At 42.3% G+C, this 25,418-nt stretch overlaps 1 protein-coding gene across 6 annotated transcripts in view; it reads right to left on the bottom strand.

Moving 5' to 3' along the window:
- SRGAP2 (SLIT-ROBO Rho GTPase activating protein 2) overlaps positions 1-25,418 on the bottom strand; it is a 235,092-nt gene that overhangs the window by 134,381 nt on the left and 75,293 nt on the right. For all 6 annotated transcript variants that reach the window (XM_010991346.3, XM_010991348.3, XM_010991347.3 and 3 more), the window contains exon 3: positions 9,721-9,913. In XM_010991346.3, the coding sequence (XP_010989648.1) occupies positions 9,721-9,913 (193 nt within the window). The remainder of the gene's footprint in view (positions 1-9,720; positions 9,914-25,418) is intronic.

The following is a 25,418-nucleotide window of genomic DNA, read 5'->3' as shown; positions in this document are numbered from 1 at the left end:
TGCACAGGGAGTAAACAGCGAATCTAATCTACTAGGGTTTTACCTACCATAGCTATGTCTGATCCCAACTCCCAAGGACAAGGAGAATTAACCCTGCTATGTACATTTACTATGGGTCAAGCACTGTCCTAAGGGCTTCACATGTATTAATTCATTTAATCAGCCTAACCACTCCATGAGGTGGAGACCATTACCAGCCACAATTTACAGAGGAGGAACTAAAGCAACGAAGAATCTTCATTTAAAATCGCATGGCTGGTAAGTAGAAGATCCAGGATTACAAACCCAGGAAAGCTGATTCCAGAACCTGTGATCTTAACAATCATGCTATATTCCTTCTGGGGTGATGATAATTACACCAGCTACCATTTTGGGGGGCATCTAGTAAGTTACAGGGACTAGGCGAGTGCTTTACATATATCTAGTCTTTAGAACAACTCTTCGAGGTACGCATTACTCTCCACATTTGAAGGATGAGAAAATTGAAGTGAAAAGGGGTTAAGTGACTTGGTCAAGGTCACACAGCTATGTGTGGAAGAACTAAACTTGTCTGGATTAAAGCTCTCAGCTTTTCCTGCTAAGTAATAAAGCCTCCCAAAGAGCTTTCAAATGAATTCTTCCTCTGTTCAAAAGACTGGCCACCACTCTGTCTCACTGACCTCCTCAAACTCCCTTGTGCCTCTTCTATCCCGTTTTATTCTTGTGTGAGGAGACCTCTCAACTCTTCCAAAAAGGACCCAACCGCCACCTAATCTTCTATATAGACCAGGCCAAGGAAAATCTCATCAAGGGACCCTGGTTAGTTTCTAAATAAAGGCAGCTTGAGCCATGGCAAAGGGAAGTCAATCCTTGCTCAACACCAGATGCTAATTCTGGGCAACACCTTCCCTGAAGGAACAAACAGCTCCCACATATGTCCAAAATCAGTGAGTGGCCCACTGGTCCCAGGAAGTAAGGAGTTCTTCCTCCTGGAAGCTTCTTGCTTCCTCCTACTTGTCTCCTCAAAGTCACCCCAGGCTCAAAGAGGAACTTCTTGGTCCTCCACCCTTTTCAGATCTGCAATCACAGCTATAATATTCTCCATGGTCAAATGACTATTTTTGAACCCAGTGCTAACCTGTGAGGCTGATGAACAACTCTGAACTCAATTCCAGAGGAGAAATCCATTGACGATAGGTGTCGTACCTGCAGACACAGTGCACATACAAATATGGGGCCCAAGGCCAAGAATGTGGACGCTACAAGAATTTCACTTTAATTTATTGTGTACTTAACCTCCCACTGAAAGGAGTACTGCAGGTCGAATGTCTACCAGATTCTTGAGATACCTAAGTCCTGCTCCCTCACATCCCTTCCAATAGTTACACACTTGTAGCCAGCCAAATAAACAGATTTACTTTCCATGTGTATTTCCTTAATATACTGCTAATTTAATGTTAGTGAGAATAGGATATTGTCTTGTTCCAATCCCCAGTACCTAGCTCAGTATCTGTACATAATTAGGTTCCCCAAATGTGTATTGAATGAATGCACAAATAAATACATCTTTTAAATCCCTTTTCCCTCGCCGCAGTCTGAGTACCACAGACAATACAAAGAATGTTTCCCTTTTTTTTTTACACTCCTAAACCCTTACTGTTGGAAATCAAACATTTCTACAGCCTCAGCCATCATCTCTCTATGAATATGCCCAAATCTCTACCAACAACCCACACTTTAGCTCTGAATACAGTCCAGATCCTTAGCCTTGAATACAGCCACTCATTTTCTGTCAGTTACAGAAATGTCAGCTTCAATATTCTTCCAATATCTTAAACTTAACACCCCAAAACTGAATTCCTCATATTCCAGCCCTTCAAAAACAGCTCCTTCTCCTAACTTTGGTATTTCTATTAAAGGCACCATCAATCTCCCAGTCACACAAGTCCAGAAGAAACTCCACAGCCCTCTCTCTTTTATGCTTCCAAGATCCCTTGAAACCCGAATCCCATCAGTCAGCAATTCCCATAGATTCTTCCTGCACCAGGTGTTTTCCATCTGTCTCTAGACTGTAAGCTCCAGGAGTGGAGGGGGCAGTATCTGTCGGCCTGGCATGTATCTGGCACGTGGTAAGAGCACAATACATACTTGCTAAATGGACTGAAGGGTCAGTTTTCTATTCTTTTCATTCCTATCATCCCATCCTAATTTAGATCCTTATTACCTCCCGTGGCAACTGGTTTTACCATCTCAAGTCCCTTATCATTTAGCAAACTGCCACCATTAAGGTTAAGGTTAATCTTCCTTAAGTGGGGTCCGTATCTCAGCTTGGACATCTAGCTGTTCAAACGTTCAGCAGTTTCCAGTGTCTACTGTACACAGTGAAATCTCTCAGTCAAGAGACAAGGCTCTCCGTGTTACGGTCCCATCTACCTTTGTCCAGTTCTTCCATATACACTCATCACCCCAACCAAACCAGTCTACTCACTGAGCCCCAAAACTGTTTTGGACTTTCCTCCTGGCTACAACATCCTCCCCCTCCCTCTCTCTCCATCTATCAAAATCCTATCCATTTTCTTCAAGGTCTGGTTCAAAATGCCCATTTCCTCCCTCAAAGTTTCCTGACACACCAACAGGTCATCATTTCTTCTGTAGCACACACTTGGTACTCGCCACATATTACCTTACCCTGAAGATCTGTGTTATTATGTTCAAGCATAATTTATCCTTGCCTAGATTATATAAAGTCCTGTGGGAAAGAACCAATACTTCTACTTCTTTGGATCTCTCTCCTCTAAGAGTCTAAAGTAATACCTTAAAAATGTTCAACAAATATTTGTTGTTGAGGAGAAGGAAAAGCTAGAAGAAAGAAAAGATGTTGGCAGTGGGTTATGAAGTAGCAGAAGGTCTCTGTAAGGAACACAGCAGGATAGAAATGTATGAGTATTCCTCTAAAAACGCAACAGAAAAAAAAATCCTACCTCAAAATAAAAGAAAGAACTGAGTTATTAAAAATAGGAGATCAAAACCAAATGAGCTATGACTGAAAGGTAATTTACAGCAAGTCTATTTCAAAAAACCAACAAACTAGCCAACGCATTATCAATTAGAGTCCTGCTGGGCAATATTAACACAGATTCCACTTAAAAGAGACAATCAAAGGCTTAGCAACAAATGGCAATACATTTAGACGCTTCAAGGAGCCAAAGAAAATGCAAGAACGTCTTCCCTAGGAAGACTTCCTACCCTCACATAGTACTACATCTCTGCTCTTCATCAAACCAGGCAGACAGAATTTCAGACATTAACAGGGTCCTCCCACAATTCAAAGGGATAGAGGAAGCCATATTACCTATCTCAAATAAAGCAGAGTCAGACAGGGTCGAATAATCACTATAGTTCTATCTGCAGGAGGAAGCGGGGGGTGGACCACAGGGTCAGACTTTGCAATGGAGTCAGAGCAGTGTAAGCTTTAATGAAGGTGTTTGCACTGAGGCAGTGTGGGAGAGGACAAAAGGTGAGCAGGAGAAAAGCAGAATAGGAAGCAAAGCCAAAGAGTGACAGAGTAATGGCTTCCAGGGTAAGAAGTTGTCCCAGAGATGAAAATAGCAGTTCGGCATCGTTTGTCCCTCAATGCGGTCACTTAAAACTGTAATAAAAATATCCAACCTAACCCAGTAGGAGGGGCTGAAATCTAGCCAGGTTGAGAAACTGGCCTGGAAAAGGGTGGGACGAAGCCATGTAGACCAATTTCGGCCCTGGCCAACTACCCCATCCCAAGTTGAATAATTTCCATGGCCCGGAGACGCGTCTGTCCAGAGCCGCTGCTGGCAGCTGCTCTCCTGGCAGCACAGGGAGACAAATTCATGGCATTGCTGGGCCAACAGCTGCTACAGCTCCGGGGGAGGTGACGAGTGCCCGCTGAGATGCTCTGGGCAGAGAATGAACTATTCTAGGGACCAGCCCTCGAGTCAGCGAAATCCAGGCTACGCTTCTCTGGCTGAATGAAAATATAGTACAACTGCTACTCCAGAGACCCAGGAAACCCAAAGCCCTTCCTCTGTCCCAGCTTCCTTGACTTCAGTTGCTTCTTGCCCTCATGTCTGATCCATCTTTTCCATTTCCCAGGGCACGACTTCAGTCTAGGCCCACATTAACCTTAGGCCCACTGCCATCCCTTCTTAGCAGGTCTCCTCCCTCCAGTCTCTCTGCTCCAACTGATCTTATGCATTGTTGCCATAGTTACCTTTCCAAAGCACAGCCATCCATAATTATGCTCAAAAACTATCAATGGCTCTCCCATGTTTGCAGAATAAAGCCCAAACTCGTGTCACCTGGCATTCAGGGGCCACTGTAATCTGGTCCATTACCAACTTTTCCAGGTTGATGTGTTTGTCACATTTATTACTCCTGTTCTTTACAGCAAAACAGCTGAGTAACCTATCAGCTTTGTTTTTCCCAACTCTGTGCCTTTCCTGACACCATTCTCTCTGCCTAAAATGCTTCCTTCCCGATCTTTTTATCTTCCTTTTATAACGTCTGCGTTGTCTCCACTGAATTAAGCTTAAAAACCAAATACGTTGCATCGGCACTTTTATTTTTCCATTTCCCATTCACAGAACTTCACCTCGGTAAAGCCCTCACTTCTCTGTGCATTTATGGCACTTTACATAGCGGCCATGGTCTTTCATACACCTGCCTCCTCAAACATCACACAGACAATGCGGCAGAGGCTGATAATTGTCCCCTACCATGTTTCCCCTCCTTCGATATTAATAGAAACTCTACTTTCTGGTCACTAGAATAATAATCACATTTCCCAGCCTCCCTTGCAGCTCAGTGTAACCATGCCAGTTGGATATGAGCTGAAGAGATACATGTGCCACTCCCAGACTGCACCTGAAAAGGGGAAGGATGTACCTGCCCCTTGCCCTTTCGCTTTTCCCACTGGCTACAATGGGGACACAGTGACAGTGAGCCATCTTGGGTCACACAGACAAGGGCAACACTCCTGGGATGGAATACGGAAGCTCCACACAGCCCTGGATGGCTAACACCCAGATGACAACACGATAGAAAAAAATCAACCTCTATCTTGTGTAAGATACAATTATTTGGGTCTATGACAGCTGCCAAACCTATATCCTAACCAAAACAGATATGCCTAAAAAGCCCTTCCTGGGCCAAAAATGTCAATTTTCAGCTGCTAACAAATATTTCGAGCCTGGCCTGATGGTTCTGCCTGCCAAGGGCCAGTTCAGTTTCACCCGCGTGGCTGTCCCTACAGTGACGCTTGTGCATGCAAACATCCGGAGACTTGGTTCCTTCTGCAACACAGAGGTGAGTGGAAAGTGGGAAAATGCAAGCGCTGTTACCAGTGATACGCTGAGAAGCAGAGTCTCATCCCTGGATTAACAACACAAGGTTACAGATCGTCAGCCACGTGGAGGCCTGAGATGCTCACTGGACTTGAGCAGGCAGAACATGAGTTTAATTATGACAAAAAGAAGAAAATTACAGATGAGATACAGAATGCTAAAAGTCTATCAGATGAGGTATAACCCAGATTTTCACATATATATTTATAGTAAGAGAACCCCCCCTACTCCATGTAAAACTGTGGTCTGACGTCAACCATCTGACTTTCCTGCACACGTTCAGGAATACATTATCTATGAAAGGAGGATGTTGCCTTGGACTCCCTTTTTGAGCTTCTCCCTGATTAACCATCTTGCCTGTGTTAAATGCACTTGTGTGCGTGTCTCATCACCTCTTCCACTAGGCTGTACCACATGAAATTGCCACTATGGCACCATCTTTGTCCTCCAAACATCAGCAGTTTCATATGCTTCATACAACTCTTTCGTTTGGGGCTCATTTAAGTCATCTTTGCCTCTCTCGCAATGCCTTATACCTGGGAGAGCAGCAATAAGAAACTGATGGGATTAACTTTACATATCTTCTACTTGAAAGACTCGTAGTTCCATCAGACAACACGATCCCACCTTACCTTCCATCTTTTTAAGAGCTTTAAAAAAACCTCCCTCTCTCCTTCCTCCATTTCCTTCTTCCTTCCCTCCCCTCCCCTCCTCCTGGTAACTTTGACTACTTCCTAGAATTGGTGTGCCCAAGCCTTGGGTCCTGCTTTTAGCTCTTTGTTCTTCTCTTTCTCTCTCCTGAGTTCATATAATTTCATATCTTCCATAATCACTTTTGTATTTCAGATCCTGCCCTTTATTTCTAGTCATTTCTGTCCCTCGCCACCTGGATGCCCAAAAGCCTCCCAGTGCCCCAAACCCAATGTGTCCAAAATAGGCTCACTATTCACAACGGGTCTTCCTACAACATCCCCACTTCTGTTACAGATGCCACAGTTCTTTCAGGTCACCAGGTTAGAGATACTGGGTCACCTCTGATCATTAGAATTCTTTACACAATCCGTTATCCCGTCCTTTTCAGTTTCTTGGATACTTCTTGAATGTATTCCTTCTTCTCCATTCTTTTTGGCTCTCATGTTGTACACGGATTATCCCCTGAAACCTCCACCTTGGCCTTTTCTGGCATAAAAATTCATTCTTCTGCCATCTTTCCTCATGTCTCTCTCCCCATGTAAGAACCTAGAGGGCTCACTGCTATGTGGTCACATCGAATCCAAATCCCCCTGCTTGTCTATCAAAGAACCATCACTTGGTGTCTGTTCTACTTATCTAAACCTCATTTTCCACTGCTTTGGAAAATATCCGTGTTCTCATAATATTTTGCTCATCCCTCTGCTAAAGCGCTTTTTACATTGTATTATTTACATGTCTCTTTTCCCTGTTAGTGAAGATTCCAGAGCTTATCTTAGTCTCTGTAGGAATCATCACAGAACACAGTACCCAGCAGCCATTTAAAAGGGGTCTGTTGAATAAGTAGATTGCTACTCAGGATAAAGATCAGACAGGAAGCTATTACAGTAACCTCATCATAAAGTGACGGCCAAAGGAGTGGCGAAGCCCCCTCTACGAGTGTTTATAGCCCTTTGTCCTTTCGTTTAGCAACACTTAACTCATCGCACCGTGTGATGTGTTCAATGCCTGTTTCCTCCTTCTGTTGTAAGTGCCACGTGGAAGATGGTGCTTGTTCATTGTTACATCCCAAGGGACAACGTCTAGCCTGAAGTTCAAGCAATGTGCAATGGGACATTTGTTGAATGAATGCACAAGAACCTTCCTTTTAATGAAACTGGATCTCTCACCACCCCCTTTACTCCCTCACCACCAAACATTCCTGCTTCCTCCCTCCTGCACGTGCTGCTCTCTCCTACACAAATCTGCCTTTAAAGCCTAAGTCCCACTCGCTTCATGAAAACGCTCCTGACTATTCCAGATCCTTTATCTCTGAGGATTTATTGCTGACCTCTTATCTATATTCCACATAAAACCAATGATCTCTTAATGAGACCATTATTGCCTTAGCCTCTAATTACTTCCTGAATTAAAAATCTTTTCTCCTCGACCAGACATGGCTCCCTATGGATACACACAATAAACTTGTCTTGTATCTTCCAATACCTGTACATACCTGGCTCTCAATAAATACTTACTGGTTGTTTGGGGATAATGAGGCCAGGTACCAGCTTTATCAGAGGGGAAATCAATTCTTCCAGCCTTGGAGAAAACACCCTATTCTTTGTATGTGATCTTAATCAGAGCAATTTAGCACATCTGTACATGAATTTTTAGCTAATATGTCCTCAAGCACTAAAAATCAACTACTATTCTAAACTTAGGAGGAGTTTGTCAAGAGAACAAATCCAACTTTGAACCATTTTTCTAAAGCAAATAATTCCTCCTCCCAATCATCATTTATCACATACTAAAATAACATTTTATTCTCCCAGGATTGCTTATCATAAAGAGAACAGGATTTGGAAAAGATAAGGGACTCTGAGGACAAAACATCTGGAGGAAATTCTCATTCTGGCTTAGAGTGAAAGTGTCATATGTTCTCCTTAACCTTAGCTCCATATTCATTGATCAGAGCTTGCCTGTAAAAGTTAAATTGTGTCCCAAATTATTAGGGCGATAAACAGAAATAGAAAATAGAGGGAAATAAAAGATGCACCGGCATTGATTCTTAAATTCACTCATTCATTTACTCCTCCAATAATATTTAGTGAGCATCTATTACATATTACGTATTACATTAGGTGCTGTGAGAGACTGAAAGATGAATCAGAAAAGCTTATACTAAGGGAAGATAACATAAAGCAGACAGTGCTGGATGCCCTAATAAAAGAACAACAACAACAACAAAAATGCTGTAAGAATTGAGAAGAGGAAGATACTCTTCTGGGAGAATTGGGGAAGTTTCTTGAAACAGGTTGCATCTGCCAAGGGTCTTACAACTTGGGTATGGCTTCAACTTGCAGAGATGTGAAGAATGGGCACCAAACTGTACATAACAGGATAAGCAAAGGCCCAGTGGAGTTAGTGTTCCCTTTGGCTACGGTATAGTGGTGCAGAAACAGGAAATAAGGTTGGAAAGCTAGTCAGGCCAGATGCAGAGGGGCCTGAAGACCTAGCCAAGGAGCGTACACCTTTGCACACAGAGCAGCACTTCTCAAACTTAATTGTGCATACAAATCACCTGGGGATCTTGTTGCAGCAGATCTGGCGGTGGGACCTGAGATTCTCCATTTCTAACTTCCAGGTGGTGCTGATATTGGGAGACCACATCCTGAGTATCAAGAACACAGATGGTGGGGAGCCACTGCACAGAGAAACTGCCTGATGCCCCAGTGTGATCCAGGAAGACTAAATCTGACAACAGTGGATCAGGCAGATTAGAATGGGGAGAAGCTGTAGCATGTGGTCCTCAACACCGGTTGTTTCTTAGAATCATCTGGGAAGATTTTATTCCACACTGTTACCCAGGCCCCACTCCCAACGATTCTGATTTAATTGATCTGGAGTGGGGCCCAGATTTTAGTATGTTTAAAAAGTTCTCCAGGGAATTCTAATGCACAGCTAGGATTGAGAACCTCTGCTGTAGATGATACAGTAAGTACCGAAACCATTCAGGCAAAGATGATGGAGATCTAAACTAGGCCACTGTCAGTGAGAACAGAGTGAAGAGGCCAGGGGTATAAAATACTGGAAATGTAGAGGGAAGTGACCTTAGCAACTGTCTGTGCAGTGACTTAGATGTACAGCTACAACATTCATTTCTTCTGGTTAAAGACAGTTTGGTGAAATGGTTAAGAACACAGACTTTGGGGTCAGAGACTGCCTGGGTTTGAGTTCCGGTTCTGCTGTTTATTTACTAGGGGTGTGTGCATCAGAGAGAGAAAGAGAGACCTTGAGCAAGTTCCTTAACAATTTCATGACTCAGTTAACTCATCTGTTAATTGAGGATATAACAATAACCAACATATGGAGTTGTGAAGATTAAGTGAGTTAACATATATGTAAAGCCTTCAGAACCATACTTGGCACATTGGAAGAGCTATAAAGGCATTTGCTCTTATTATTAGCATGGTTCATTATCTATTCTGATCTCTCCAGGATGTCAAATTGCATGTAACACTGATCTGGAAAAAGAGAAGTCCTTGAGGGCTCTCAACCCTCAGCCAGTCCGAAGTCACTGGGTTGCCATGGGTTTCATAAATACAATCGGATCCCGGTAGCAAACCCTGCCTCCCTCCAACCCAGACCCTATTCCCAAGAGCTCTAAAAGTAACAGCCATAGAGTCCCTACTTGAATTGCTGGTCCTTGGTGCTACGTGTCTTGGCCAGGAAGCGCTCTGCCAGCTTTTCCAGGTTGCGGGAATAGTCCATCTCAATCTCAGCCTTCTTCCGGAAGAAGTCCTGGAGGTCCTGCAACAGCTGCACGCGGAGCTCACACTGCTGGTCCAGGCATTTCATCTGCTCCGTGAGCTGAGCGCGGATCTCTGCAACCAAAGCCAGGTGAGGCAGTCAGACAGAGACCCCTGGGAAAAACCATAATGCTGACATTTACCCCTTCCATTTAGTTGGTCCTTGTCCTCCGGGGGAACATAAAGCCTTTAATTTAAAAAAAAAAAAAAAAAAACCTAAACTGGCCATGTGATGTGAGGCACCACCAAAAACTCTCCAAGTCTTTCCAGATCCTGAAAGAACATTGAAACCGGGAATCTGCTAAATCATTTAAGAGAAACTGCTTCAGACACAATAATATTCATTTATTGAGCAATTTACTGTGTTTCCGGCACAGTGTCAGAATTTGGGCTCTCTTCTGGCAGACAGCCTCCCAACCATCTTTCAGGTAGGTAGGTAATGCTTTCATCCTTGTTTTAAACTGACCCTTAAAGAAGCCAAGCTACTAGGTGGTGGAGCTGGGATTCAAACCCAGGAAGCTTGACTTTAGGACCCAAACTCCCTACTTTTTATACTTTCTCCCACGATTTCAAACTGTTTTTCTGCATCTTTATGAAGCAGGGTGAGGGGTCAGGATATTTTAAGGGAGACAGAAAGAGCCATACTCAAGGGCAAATAAATAATGGCAAATCAAAAACGAAACAAGCACCCAGATTTCTAGGCGAGCAAACCATTCACTGTCAGTCAGATTCCACAGTTTCCAGTACCACCGAATGGAAATCAGTCTTCAAGAAGTTGACATTTTCACCAACAAACAGCACTTAAATCTCTGTTGTTTCATCCTCACTGATGCTCAGAGCCTCTGCTGTGTCAAAGCTAGAACTATTTCTGGTTGAGCGCTAGCTTGGCAGATTTCTGGCTAGCCAGAATCCTCCTACAGGGCTAGCAAACCCCCTCTGTGGAACTGCAGCAATGGAAGCTCCAGATACAACCAGATCTGCCGCAAATGCAATACTGCATCAGTTACTGACAAGAGACCTGGCACCCGCAGGAAACAGCTGCCAGAGCCAGACTGCTGTTCAGCTCAGAGAAGGCTTGCAGTGCATATCCCGCTGAAATGACGTCCCGATCCCCATCTGAGTCACAATGGAGTCATTTCTTTCACCCCTTTTCTCCCCACCCCGCAAGCCTGCTCAGCTCCAATGCCTTAGGCTGTGATTGTGACTCCAATTCCACAGAAGAAGAGTATCTGTATTATTATGCCTCTCCTTACATATGCTCCAAATCCATTCCCCAATAGTAGAGCTGTGGGGTTTCCGCCTATGCTCTGTAATGCATGGGATGGGGGGTGCGGAATTTAGAGTTTGCATCTGAGCTGCAATTAAAGCAAAGGCAAATCAAGAAATGAAGCTATGTAGCCACTATGGAGAATAGTATGGAGGCTCCTTAAAAAACTAAAAATAGAGTTACTATATCATCCTGCAGTCCCACTCCTGGGCACCGGAAAAGACAAAAACTCTAATTCAAAAAGATACATTCACCTCTCTTATTGAAGTAGCCAACAGGTGTAGCCTGGTATATAATAAGGTGTGTAAATGTTTGCAAAAATATATATTCTTTCCTTGCAAAGTAAAAAGAAAAAAGATACATGTACCCCAATGTTCATAGCAGCACTATTTATGATAGCCAAGATATGGAAGCAATGGACCTAAATGGTCACTGACAGATGACTGGATAAAGATGTGGTATATATATATATATGTGGTATATAAAAGGATATGAAATAAAAAGGAGTGAAACAATGCCATTTGCAGCAGTATGGGTGGAACCAGAGATTATCATACAAAGTGAAATAAATCAGACAGTAAAAGACAAATATCAGAGGATATCACTTATATGTGGAATCTAAAAATGACACAAATAAACTTATTTACAAAACAGAAATAGGCTCACAGACACAGAAAACAAACATACAGTTACCAAATGAGAAATGGGAGGGGGGGGCGGAAATAAATTGGGAATTTGGAATTAACAGACACACTATTATATATGAAATAAAACAACAAGGACGACTTATAGCACAGGGAACTATATTCAGTATCTTGTAATAACATATAATGGAAAATAATCTGAAAGATAACATGTTATGTTTTATATAGTCATATATATATATATATATGACTTAATCACTTTGCTGTCCACCTGAAACATGGTAAATTAACTATACTTCAATTAAAAACACACACACACACACAAATAAACTCAGAAACAGACCTACGATGTCTGCCAACCACTCCTTTTATGAAACAATGGGCAAATGGTGCATTGAGATTTGCCTTGGAGAAGCTGGGGGCCCATAATCTCTCCCCATCTTCATTTTTGCTTCTATTTTTACAGGTATAAGGATGGAGCACAAGTATCTGGTCCCTTATGGGTGATCTCAGGTGATCTGTAAGTGCAGTTCTCACCTTCTGTCCCCCGCCCCCACACCTCCCCTGTGCCAACCACCAATGCCAACCAGGCCTGCAGTAACCTCACCTGAACTGAAACTGAGCACCGGAGGATTGTTTCAAGCAGACAGAAGGCTGCTCAGAAAAGCCGCCTACCTCATCACTCATCAAAGCTCTCTTGTTCTGTGTTTTTTTTGGAGTCTGATTACAAGGGTATTGAGGGGAGGGATCTGCAGAGGGCATGTCAGGCATCTGGTTCTTGCCAGGGATTTCTGGGACTCTTAAAGGCAACAGCCCTATAGCGACTATTTCTTGGGCAGCTGTCCCTCTTCCATCTTTGACAGGTAGAACTAGTAGCTGGCGGTGGTAGCCACGGAGTGGGCAGACTGGGTGGAGAGGAGCTTCACAGTGCTCATTGACATGACTTACAACTTGTCCATTAAATAAGAATCAGGGCATCTTAAGGTAAAAAGGCTTTCCAGGTACCCAGTTAGTAACAGATGTGCGAGAGGATGTGGATAGGCAATGAGGCTGTCAGCCCTCTCTGAGTTACCTATAATTCATTTAAGACTTTGCCTCAATAATCTCTCTAACCGGGGGAGCAGAAAGAACACAGCAGAATGGGTGATGCCCACTTTTGCCGAAAAAAGAGGGGGCTAAGCAAATTTCCATGACACCCATGAAGTCCCAGAGGTAGACCACTCCATGGTTGTCCTGTCCGAGGAACAAGCCCTTCATAGCAGGCCTTTAAGACACATGTATCAATCTAAGAAGCCCCAAGGTGCATCCAGCCAGCATGGAATTCCACCCTGACCTCCTCCAGTGCCTCAGTGAGTGGGTCCTGTTACCCAAAGTGCACCCCATCCTCAGGCATCCCCTCTGGGCCACCGAAGGAAAGAGAGCTGGTGTTTACTGAACACCCCTGATGGGCCTTTAGATACATTACCTCATTTAATCTTAACAATATGTCCATAAAGCTTCCCCAATTATCCTGATGGCCCAGAGATGAGAAACTGAAGTATGACTCGTTACGTAATTTACCAAAATGTCACACAATTAGGTGCAAGTGGGGCTGAAGCCAAATGAAGGTTTGCCTTGACTTGTCAGAGGTTGACAGTGCGGCAGGGAAACGAGAGAAACAGAACAAGAATCTGGAGTCACTGAGGTACTTCTGGGGAAATCACTGTGTCTCACGCTCCCACCCCTGGAGAGTCCCCTTCCCCACCTTCCAGCTGAGGCGATGACTCAGACCCCAGGGTCAAGTCTGGCGTAGCCCAGTGACTCACTAACTAGCCCATGTTTTGACTAGTCCCCAACTGGGCTGGATCCCTTCCTGCTTCCTATATCTACTCTACAGGGCAGCTCTGAAGGAAGTGAGACTGTGGTATCCCCACTCCAATCCAGGAAAAGGAGTTTCTGCTAATAGACTCCACCTGCCACTGTGGTTAATGTGTGATGCGGCACCCCTGAGCATCTCCCCTCCGAGGCAACCCGCCTGCAAGGAGAAGCCACCCTGGCTCCCACCCTCAGAGTCTGTGCACAGACTCTTAAGGGAGGCGCCAACCACCCAGGCCTGCAGCTCCCAGACAGAATGGCTGCTCTGTCCAGGGCAAAATGTGCTGCTTTAGGCTTTTGCTGCCACTGCTGCAAAGACAAACAATGGTCCCCAAGAAGGCAGCTGTGCCAGTCCCAGTCTTCTGTCCATCCTCATAAGGGGCAGGAAACAATGAGCCACTGACTGCCAGCACGCCTGGGCCATGTGCCCAGGCTGGAGGCCCCTCTGCACCCTGGCCTACCAAGAAACTACAAGGGCAGAAAGAAGAAAGGAGCAATTTATCAAAACATGGAGGAATTCCTCACAGTTCCATCTTGTGCTTAGGCCAGTATGCACACACATACATGGACTGCAAATCCAACTTACGGTTAGAGGAGAGTTCCTGGGAGCTAGAGATGATGGGGTCTTGGTGGGTTCTTTCCCTGGAACTACACTGGAAGGAGCCGAGTTCTCTCACTTTCTAGAAGCAGCTACATCTCAGAGCTGTAAATGAATTCCATGGCCATCCAGAAAGCCCAAGTACAAAGGTCACCATGAACTGGGGTGATACATGCCAAAAATGACCTCCCCATGGCACCTAACACAGCCCATTCATTCAGTAAATCTTAACTGAGCCCCTACTGGATTACATACAGACCCTGTCCTAGGCGATGGTGACAGAGGACAAAAAAAGCCCAAACCCTCCCCTAATGTAGCATGGTTTAATAAGAAGCGGAAAGAAAAGAAAGCAGTCTTATTGCTTTTGCTTTAAATATTATTTATTAAAACACAGCCATGGTATTTGTGATAAGCCCTATAAGCTAGCCATCTCACCTCTAGGAATAAAAAAAAAAAAAAAAAAAAAGACCAAAGATTTAAAAATCATCAGTTACAGGCAAAAGATGTCAGGTAACCAGCCTAAGAAAACTTCAAGGTCCTTTGACGCTTTCTCTATTGTGTTTTTTTTAAATGACCCTTGAATAAAAACTGCAGCTTCCCTTGCAAAAGGGACCAAAATTTTAGAACAAGTTCAACAAGAGAATCAGAGTTGACCTTTGATAAGCATTTCTTTCAAAGATTCAAGTCAAAATTTAACCCCACCATTCTGGAACTAGATGGAATCGATGGTTACACAATCTTGTGAATATACTGAAAAAAAAAAAAAAAAACCCAAAAACACCCCACTGAATTATACCCTTCAAAAGGGTAAATTTTATGGTATGTGAATTATATCTCATTAAAAACACTGAACCCCCACCAAAGCAGCATGTCCCGCTGAATACCATCCTGCCAGCTAAGGGGAAAATAGCCCAATAAAGAGGCACCAAAAGGAGGAAGGATTCCTTCGTCTCCGTTTCTCCACTTGCATGGGCTAAATTTCAGTTCTGCATTGAATATTCTTAAAGCAAATCTTGGACACTGTCCCTTAGGACAGCAAGCTTGGCCACGACATTGAACTCCACTGGCAGATCACCATTCCATCATTTCCGAAGGGTGTCAGATCAAAACCTGGCAAAGAATGTCTTTTATGCATGAGTTCATAGCCAGGATCAGCAGACACGCCCAGAAAAGCATCCCTGAGGCCATGTGGACTCCTTGCTCATGCTTGGCCAAGGCTGAGATCCTAACTACACCTGTCCTGGGAGTTACAGGGAGGCTCATTTCCCTTTTAGAAAGATGCTCGAAGGGTCACAAAATGGATGAAATTCAAAGAAAAACCAGACCTAATAGGATGCCAATCACAACAATAACAATCAGGGCCCTGCCACCGCGACAATCACGTAGACTCTAAATTATCTAACAGCTGCCAGTGCAGGTGACGCAGTCCTCTGAAAACTGTCCTCACTTCAGACAACAGCCAGGGAATTCACCCGTCAGCAGTCCTGAGGATTCTGTGTGCTTCTGATGCAAACATATTAACCTCTTTCTTTTTCTTTCAAAATTCATCTGATTAAGGCATACAGAACCCCCTCCTATGAATCCCACATTTCTGAGGAGAAAATAAGGGTGAGAAGGCAGACCGGGAGAAAGATGCCATCTTCCAGGAGAGGGACACAGGCACGTCCTTCCCTTCTCCTTGATGTGCTGGCAGCTGGCGGACCAGCACTGCCACTCCCACAGGGTCTGTTCAGAGCCCTTGAAGCATGAGATCAGCCCGTGTTCCCCATGGGGAGCTGGGCCTGACTGCCAGTCTTTTTTTGCACAAAATCTGCTTCACCTGCTTTTAGCCTTTCACAAACACATGATGTCACCTCAGCCATCTCAGGGATAGTAATTCCTAGTACCTTTCCAGCAAGTGTTACATAAGAAGACAATTGAGGCTTTCACCAGCCTCTCCCCTCCGTATCTCTTACCAAGACCTCTTATCACAACAGTAATCAGCTCCTCTCAAAACTGTTCCCCCGGAGACAAAATGCTGGAATGCTTTGCCAAGTCTTGCTCTTTACCTGCAGGTTTAATTTCTACAAACACAGTAACGGGAGGGCATTTAAAATTTTTTAGTGGACAGATGTGAGAACCAAAACCGGGGGAGGGAAGGGAATTGCTGGAGCTCACACAGCTATTTACCTGCAGATCTAGGGCCTGGAAGCCAGGTCACTGGGTTCCTACGCCAAAGTTCTTTCTTACTCTTATTGCAAATATTTATTTGAGCACCTTCCAGGTGCTCTGAGAGTACAAAGACAGAAGTCCTCCGTCAAAGTCAGCAGAGTAGTCAGGAAGAAACAAGTAAAAAGCCTATAGCAAACAAGGTGAAATAATAATATAAATAAACGAGGCAGGCACACAGTGAGAGCAGAGAGAAGGGAGACACATTTCATCTCATTTCACTTGCTACACCTCAATCCACTGAAGTCATCTTCCAGTGACTGACATTACTATTCATCCCTGAGTAGTCAGGATGCCAAGAAAAGGCCATCAAACTACCCTTACTAAATCAGAAAACAGCAAATAATCTCCCTCAATGAGTGTGACGATGGCCTTTTTTCCTCATCACTTTACCCTACTGAATACAACATAGAAACAGACATGAGTTAATCCAAACAACAACCAACAAATAGTTACCAAGCTTCCAGAATATGTGGATGTGAGATACTTATTGTTTTGCCTTCCTTGTATCCATATTCTCCCCCACTCTCAGTCCATGTGCTTTTGATAAAGCAGATTCCACCTCTGCCCTCCCCATCTTGCTTGGGAGCTACAAGACCTGAGGACAATAGCAGTCCAAGACCAAGACGATGCCACCATCTTGCTACTGCAAGTGGAAGGCCGACCTGGAGGAAGTGGAACTGAGAGATAGGAAAAGGAAACTTGAGCCCCTGAATTAAGTCATGGCTAGATGCCGGTTCTATTCCTGGCCCTTTCCGTCACACAAACTAGCTCATTCAGTTTCTGTTTAAAATAGTTTGCATTGGGTTTTTGGTCCCTTGCAAACAAGGAAATCCTAGAGGATAAAGTGGGGGATTCTGAAGAATTCAGAAGCATGAAAGTCCCTGTTCTCAGGGAACTTACAATCTTGTGAAAATGTGATCAAAATATATAATACATTTTCAAAAACTATATAATTATTTCCATAATTTATTTCCATAATTATGCAAGATACATAATTCAATGCTATATAAAATGTTTAAGTTATTATATACTGTAAGTACATGAAATTCAGAATAAATACAAGTAAAAGTCTTTAAGACTCAGCGCAATGGGACTAACATTATTAAAGTAAGGCTTCTTGAGAAAGACTAAACTCCTTGAGAGGAAGAAACTGTTCGGTTGGTTCACCAACATACTCCTAGACCCAGAACAATACCTGGCATATAGTAGGCTTCCAAATTTGTGGAAGGAAGGAAAGAAGGGGAGGATAAAAAGAAAGAGAACACAGGAGGAAAGAGAAGTTTGGACTAGTATTCTGAGGATTTTGGTAAATTTTCAGTAAATGGAAGGGTGAGGAGACAGTATTTCAGACGAAGAGGAAACGTAAGCCAAGGGATGGGAATATCTGAGCATGGTGACCTCTTTGTGAGGTTGTGAGGAGGATGGTCTGGCCAGAACAAAGGGGGACGTGAGGGCCGGGTCAGAGATAAGGGTGTCTAGGGAGGAGCAGCTCCAAAGGCTAACAGAGTAGTTTGGATTTCAAGAGGCCAGAAATGGAGCTGGTGACAGCTTGTATCATGATGAAAACAGAGCAGAAGGAAGATCAGAGTGGAGGAGGTCTGCTGGCTGGATTCCTAGGCCTTCTCAACTCAGAGATGGAGTGAGCATTAGTGAGCAATCCAGGCGGAATGGTACAGAGGTCAAAATGAGTAGGAGAAGTCCATGAGTGGAAAACCCCTACACATACTGACACAAATCGTTCATAATAATACATACTTTAGAGACAGTGATCCCAAAGCTAGGGATTCCAAACTCTCTCTCCCAATACAGTAGGGAGCAAACTGGACAAGTAAGAGAGATCACTGGGTTCAAAGGTAAGACCATTATCTTGCTGGAAGGAAGGGGGTGGTGATGGTGGCAACTGGAGTGCTGGCCTCTCTGGCTTTCCTTTTACCACAGTTCTCTCTGCCAAACTTTAAGTTTGACTGTCTTTGAAACTGTCTGCCCCGTGCAGCAGATTGTCCCAAAGTTACGAAAGAAAGAAACTTTCCTCCCCTTGCATTAACCCCACATTACCTAAAAACAATGCATGCAGCTTTGGAGACAAAGAGAAATCAATCAGGGGGAAAGAGGAGGAGAAAAAGGGCCTTAAGAATTTCCAAAGGACATCCATTCATTAACTTTCCAGCCCCCAAGTGAAGACACAGAAAGCCACCTCATAAAGCCAATGAGGCGGGAGAGTGGGAACAAGAATATCTCAATGAACTTTAATCATTGGGATTGCTCTTGGCAGGCCGCCTGGGTTCTTTCAAATGACTTAATAGAAAGTCAAAGACAAAAGGCTCCCAAACTACCACGTCAAATGCCAAAGTAGTAATTTTCACTCCTAGGCCTTGCCCAAGACGTTTAAGAAACAGAATTCCTGAGGTACAAAGTCTAGAATTAACTTGTACTACAAACTAAAGATTTGGAATGAGATGACCAACAGCTCCTCTGGGAAATGTCACCTAGTCTGATGCCCCTGATTCACTGCTAAAGGCCAAGTGGAAGTCAAGTTCCAAGGACCACAATAACCGGCCAACAAATCCAGCAAATGTTTGTCTCACACCATCTCTGTACAAAGGTCTGATCTGTCCCTCAACAAATCATTGGCACACACGAGAAAATATAAGACATTGTCTTGCTCTCAAGGAGCTTATAATCCAATTGGAAAAAGGGGGAACTAAATGCTAAGGTACTCAAGTGTATCTGATTGTGCGTGCTAAGTGTCAAAATAATAATGGCCCCAGACCACACTCAGAGAGGGGATCAGTATAAACCAGGGTGGGCCTGCATTAGTTTTCAGGCCTTTAACTGGGGAGGATGTAAGAGTGATAGAGGGAGGAGGGCTGTGATTATTAGAGCAAAGGTGAGAAGGCAGAAATGAGCAGATTAAGTTCAGGAGGCTGTGTGAGCGTATTTTACTCAGGAGGGTATGGAGAACTAAAAAAAAAAGTTGTGAGATAAATATATATCATCTATCTATCTATCCACAATGGAGTATTACTCAGCCATAAAAAGAATGAAATATTGCCATTTGTAGCAACATAGATGGACCTAGAGACTAGCATACTAAGTGAAGTAAGTCAGACAGAGAAAGACAAATATCATATGATGTCACTTATATGTGGAATCTAAAAAAAAACCAAAAACATAAATTTTATTTACAAACCAGAAACAGACTCACGGACACAGAAAACAAAGTGTGGTCACCAGGGGGTAAGGTTGGGGGATGGAATAGCTTACGAGTCTGGGAGTAACAGATACACATTACTATATATAAAATAGATAATAACAAGGTCCTACTGTATAGCACAGGGAACTATATTCAATTTCTTCTAATGAGCCATAATGGAAAAGAAACTGAAAAAAAATATATGTATGTATGTATGTATATGTATAACTGAATTGCTTTGCTGTATGCCTGAAACTAATATTGTAAATCGACTACACTTCAATAAAAAAATAAGAATTAAAAAAAAGATTAAAAAACAAAAGACTGTGGAGAGAAAGAGGAGGGTGGAGAAAAGCAAGAGAGGGTCCGCCTGCCTGATGAGCAGATCAGATATGCAGTTCCAAAGGGATCTGTAAACAGTGGACAAAGCAAGGGGAGAGTCTTGAAAAGCAAAGGACAGCACAAGGAGAGTCAAAGATCCGAGGAATTCCCTACCAATCAACTCCCAAAAAAGGCTGAAGGTTTAAATGTTAATGTAAACAAGTCTACTATAGTAATGGACAATGGTAGACTGTATGTTACTTAAGGCTCCAGCACAACTGAAAGGGAAAAAAAAAAAAAACAGATCAATATTAAAATCCTGACCCTAAATTCCTAGAGAGCTGGTTCTGGAGGATTTATTTTATTTTGTGCAGTACCCAGCTTGGCATAGAGTATTGGCACATTGTTTCAGGTTTAGTACCACAAGCATGGACCAAGCACCTGTTAGTTGTTGAGAAAAGGGACAAAGATGGTTACACAGGATCAAGAGATGCACTTGGCTTTTGAAGTGTCTGTGGAACTTCCTGGTGGAAAATGCAATTTTGTTCTCCAGTCTGGAATTCTCAGGAGAGGTCAAGTCAGGAAAGAGACATCTGGAAGCCATCAGCAAGTAGACAGGAGTATGAAGTTAGCCATGGAAGTGAATGCAGCTGCCCATAGAGAGCATGTAGAACGAAAGAGAAGTGGACCTAAGCCTGGGGACACCTCTAGGTGGCATGCAAAAGAGGAGATAGGAAAGTAGGCTGAGAATGAAAAGAAATGTACAAAGGTGTCAATAACTGCAAATCACTTAAAGAAGATAGCAGGGCAAAGAGTTTGTTAATTTTGACAATTAGGAGTCTCTCATTATTGAGAGCCTGCCATGCATCACGCTGATAGGCTGGACCAGTTGCAATGGCTGTTCTAGTCCTTCATATTGGTGGTGGGCCAGCCGGACAACACCTGGCTTGGTACCTGTGCTGCATGCCTGTCAAGTCCCACCCCAGGGTTTCCCTCTTGCTGCTGAGATGTGAGATTTGGAGGGCCCTGCTCAGCCACCAGCCATGCCATGAAGAAGCACAGAGGAGTCAAAGCTCCATGATGTCAACCCCTGATTAATAGGAGATGGGAGCCGGTAAATGAAATCTTCTCCCTTCTTCCCCCAGTGGACTGTTCAGAGATGTAGTAGCTGTAATATATTTTCTCTGAAGATGCCCCACAGGACCAAACAATCAGTCACTCGTGAAGCTGTGGCCAGCCTATAAGCAGTCCCTTACATCTCTGCCTCCCTCCCTTTCTCACTTCCCTTTTATCCTTGTTCCTTCCTCCCTGTGATGGTTCTCACAAATAAAGGTAGGCTTTTGCCTCTAACTCTGTTTTCTAGGGAATCCAGACTAAGATACATGTGCCAGGCACTGTTCTAGATGCTGGATAGATTGTCCCTTCCTTGATGAAACTTATTCCAATAAAGTATCTGCTTAGTAGAGCCCTGACAATACCTAACTATTTTTGTTTGTTTAATTTTTTTTATTCTTTTAAAAATTTTGGGGGGAGGGAATCTAATTAGGTCTGTTTATTTATTTGTTATAATTTTTTAAATGGAGATACTGAGGATTGAACCCATGACCTCATACATGCTAAGCACATAATCTACCATGAGCTGTACCCTCCTCCCCTATTTTTCATTCTTATTCTTTATTGAAGTGTAGTTGATTTACAATGTTAGTTTCAGTTGTACAGCAAAGCGATTCAGTTATACATATACATACATACTCTTTTTTTCAGTTTCTTTTCCATTTCTGCTTACTGCAGGAAATTGAATATAGTTCCCTGTGCTATACAGTAGGTCTTTGTTGTTTATCTATTTTATAGATAGTAATGTATATCTTTAATTATTTTTCAAGAGCTCAATATTATTTGTGAAGTGACTAGCTGCTTATAAGAACTGATTTAGTTGACTACAGTTTGTTTTCTATGGGAAGGTAAATGGTCTCTACAAAAATTATGAGCAGGTACGTCATATACAATCAATAGTGATCACAAATGCCATTTATAAATACTTTCTATGTGACGCATAGAAAGTTGAGTCACCATTCAAGTGTAAAGGTACACTACCTCATTTAATCCTCAAAACATCCCAGTGGGATAAGTTTGCAGTAAAGCAGAGTGGTTAAGAGCACAGACTTTGGATTCACAAAGACCTGGCTTTAATTCTAGCTCTGCCACATGCTAGCTCTGTGTCCCTGAGTAAGACATGTAATCCCTCTAAGTCTGTTTCCTTATCTATAAAATGGAGCTTGTTACAGCAGCTACCCTAGTGGACTGTGAAGAGTAAAGAGATAATATATATAAAGTGTTTACTATATTATGGGCATCTCGTAAAATTCCATTAAAATTCAACCACTATTCCTCCCACTTCACAGATGGGGACCACCGAGGTTCAGAGGGATCCATTAATTGCCTGAGGTCACCCAGACAGTTACAGATCACGACAGGATTTGAACCTTGATGTGTTTAATTCTAAAATCAGTGCTCTAAACCATTCTCCTACATTTTTTTTTTTAACTAGGCTGAGATACAGGCCCATTTGGTTGTCTTTCATACTGGAATCCTGTATTTCTAGGCTGGCAATACTGACTGGTTAACAAAAGAGATCCCTGAATTTCCTCGACTTTTCAGACAAAAGCCCTCATTCTCACTGCCTTAACTCTGAATGTTTAAGTATTTGTGTTGGGGTGGAGTAGGGAAACACCTTTATAATTTCATCTTGAAGGAAATATAGCAAACAGTTCATGCTCACCTAGAGATGCTATCAACTGAAGAAGGAGTACAGCAAAATCTGAGTTACCACTCAATTTCCTATAAGCTTGCTTGGCACACAGAAAGTATTTAATAAATAGCACCTGTGATCACTACTGATCGTATACGACATGCCTGACTATAACAGGAAAACAAGCTGCCTACAACTGGAAATAAACCACCTGGGTTCAAAGTGGGCTCTACCACTTACTAGCTGTGTGATCCTGGGCAAATTACTTAACTTCTCTGTGCCTCAACGTCTCCATGTGTAAAAGTTCATTCATAATAGTACCTACCTCTTTGAGTTTTTACAAGTTAATATTTGTAATCAGAATAGTTTCCGGTACGTTGTAAATACTATATAAGTTTTTGTTAAATACGTAATTCAAATTTGTCCTATAGGCTCTTTGATCCTTTAACTTTCTAGACAAGAAGATATAGAAAGTGACAGGAATTGAATAGAATAAATTAGTGGCTTCCTAACTTTTACAAGCCAACACATTCACACATGAAACAGAAGTTTCATGAAATAATACATATGCCATAAACTCTGATATTTTTTACATGTTTTAAAATGCTTGTTGCGGTCCACTAATTTGATTTCATGACCTAGTAGAAGGTCTTGTCCTATAGATTTAAAAAGCCCTAGAATAAACCACATGGCCACCAAAGGCAGAATTAGGACAGTCTTCAAACCACTCAGCTCCTTCTTCATGTTTATTATTAAGTCAGAAAGGGCTTAAGTTTCACTTCTTGCTAGAAAAGAAACCATACGTTCCCTCCTATTCCATCCACAGTTCATGTGAATGCTAGAAATTTAGAGAACACCAAGGAACCAAAGGCTACTTCCTGTCTGTGCAGCTCCTGTCACTGTTGCCCAATCCAGGGTGCCACCATTCTGCATCAGGGAGAATCCCCTGGCCTGTCCTCTCAGTTTTGTCTTCTTGATTTTGAGGTCCAGCAACTGTAGTCACTGCACCCTCAGAGCAGAGAAACTGCTGATCTAACACAACAAAGCAAGGTCATTAGATATTTAATAAATGGATTCTAAACAGAATAGATGAAACATTAATGGTTAAGTTAGAAAAAAAAAGGAGTTCTTATCTCTTAGAGATAAATACTGAAATACTCAAGGATGAATAATGTCTGGTATTTGCTTCAAAGTGATGAAGGGGAGTGGGAGTGCATGGGGGGTACAGATAAAACAAGACTGGTCATGAACTGAGGATTTTTGAAGCAGGGTGATGGGTATGTGGAAGTTCATAACACTATTCTCTCTTCTTTTGTATATGTTTGACATTTTTTGTAATTAAAGGTTTTCAAGAATCGAATTAATGGCATATTTTTAAAAAGGCTTAAAAAGACTCATAGTAAAGGCAAAGAAGATCAACAAAATAGAAAAAATACCCAGAGATATAATACAGAGTGATTTCCTTAAAAAGAAGGAAAAGCTAAATCTGTAGCTAGAAAAGGGATACTATATACCAGGAAATGTACATAAAATAATCAACATCAAGACATATGCTGTTTAAATTTTTGAACTTCAAAGAGAAAGAAAGAATTATTTAAAAGTAAATGGAGAATGGAGACATAAAAATGGCCAGTAGGCACATGAAGAAAAAAAAAAAACACTCAATATGGCTAATTACCAGAAAAATGCAAATCAAAACTATAATGAGGTATCACCTCACACCAGTCAGAATGGTCATTAAAAAGTCTACAAACAATAAATGCTGAAGAGAGTGTGGAGAAAAGGGAACCCTCCTACACTGTTGGTACAAACATAGTTTGGTGCAACCTTTATGGAAAACAGTATGGAGATTACTTAAAAAACTTACCCTATGATCCAGCAATCCCACTCCTGGTTATATATCTCTAGGAAATGCTAACTTAATAAGATACACACACCCCAATATTCATAGCAATACTATTTACAATAGCCAAGTCATGGAAGCAACCTAAATGTCCACTGACAGATGACTAGATAAAGAAGTTGTGGTATATATATATATATATATATACACATACACACACATATATACATATACATACAATGGAATACTACTCAGCCATAAAAAAGAATAAAATAATGTCGTTTGCAGCAACATGGATGGAACTGGAGAGCATCATACTAAGTGAAGTAACCCAGAAAGAGAAAGAAAAATGCCATATGATATCACTTATACTTAAATCTTAAAATTAAAAAAAAGGACACAAATGAACTTATTTATAAAACAGAGGCAGACTCACAGACATAGAAAACAAACTTATGGTTACCAGGAGGGAAAGGGGTGGGGAGGGATAATTTGGGAGCTCCGGATTTGTCGATACTAAGTACTGTATACAAAATAGATGAACAACAAGCTCCTACTGTATAGCACAGGGAACTATATTTAATACCTTATAATAGCCTATAGTGAAAAAGAATATGAAAAGGAATGTGTGTGTGTGTGTGTGTATGAATCACTATGCTATACACCAGAAATAACATTGTAAATCAACTATACTTCATTAAAATAGGAAAAAAAAAAAAACGCAGTGCATCTCAAAACAAAACAAAACAAAAAATGAATCAATGGAGAAAAAGCACAATTTCTAACAAAACTGGGGAGAAAACCAAGGAGTCTCAGATTTCTCCATAGCAACATTGGAGGCCTGAAGAGCCACATCCTAAAAAGATTCTAAGGGAGAACAGCTGTGATCCAAGAATATTA

This window comes from Camelus dromedarius, chromosome 21 (genome assembly GCF_036321535.1).
Source record: "Camelus dromedarius isolate mCamDro1 chromosome 21, mCamDro1.pat, whole genome shotgun sequence".
NCBI lineage: Eukaryota > Metazoa > Chordata > Mammalia > Artiodactyla > Camelidae > Camelus > Camelus dromedarius.
The sequence above is the reverse complement of the archived record's forward strand: the minus strand, read 5'-3'. Positions and strand labels throughout refer to the sequence as shown.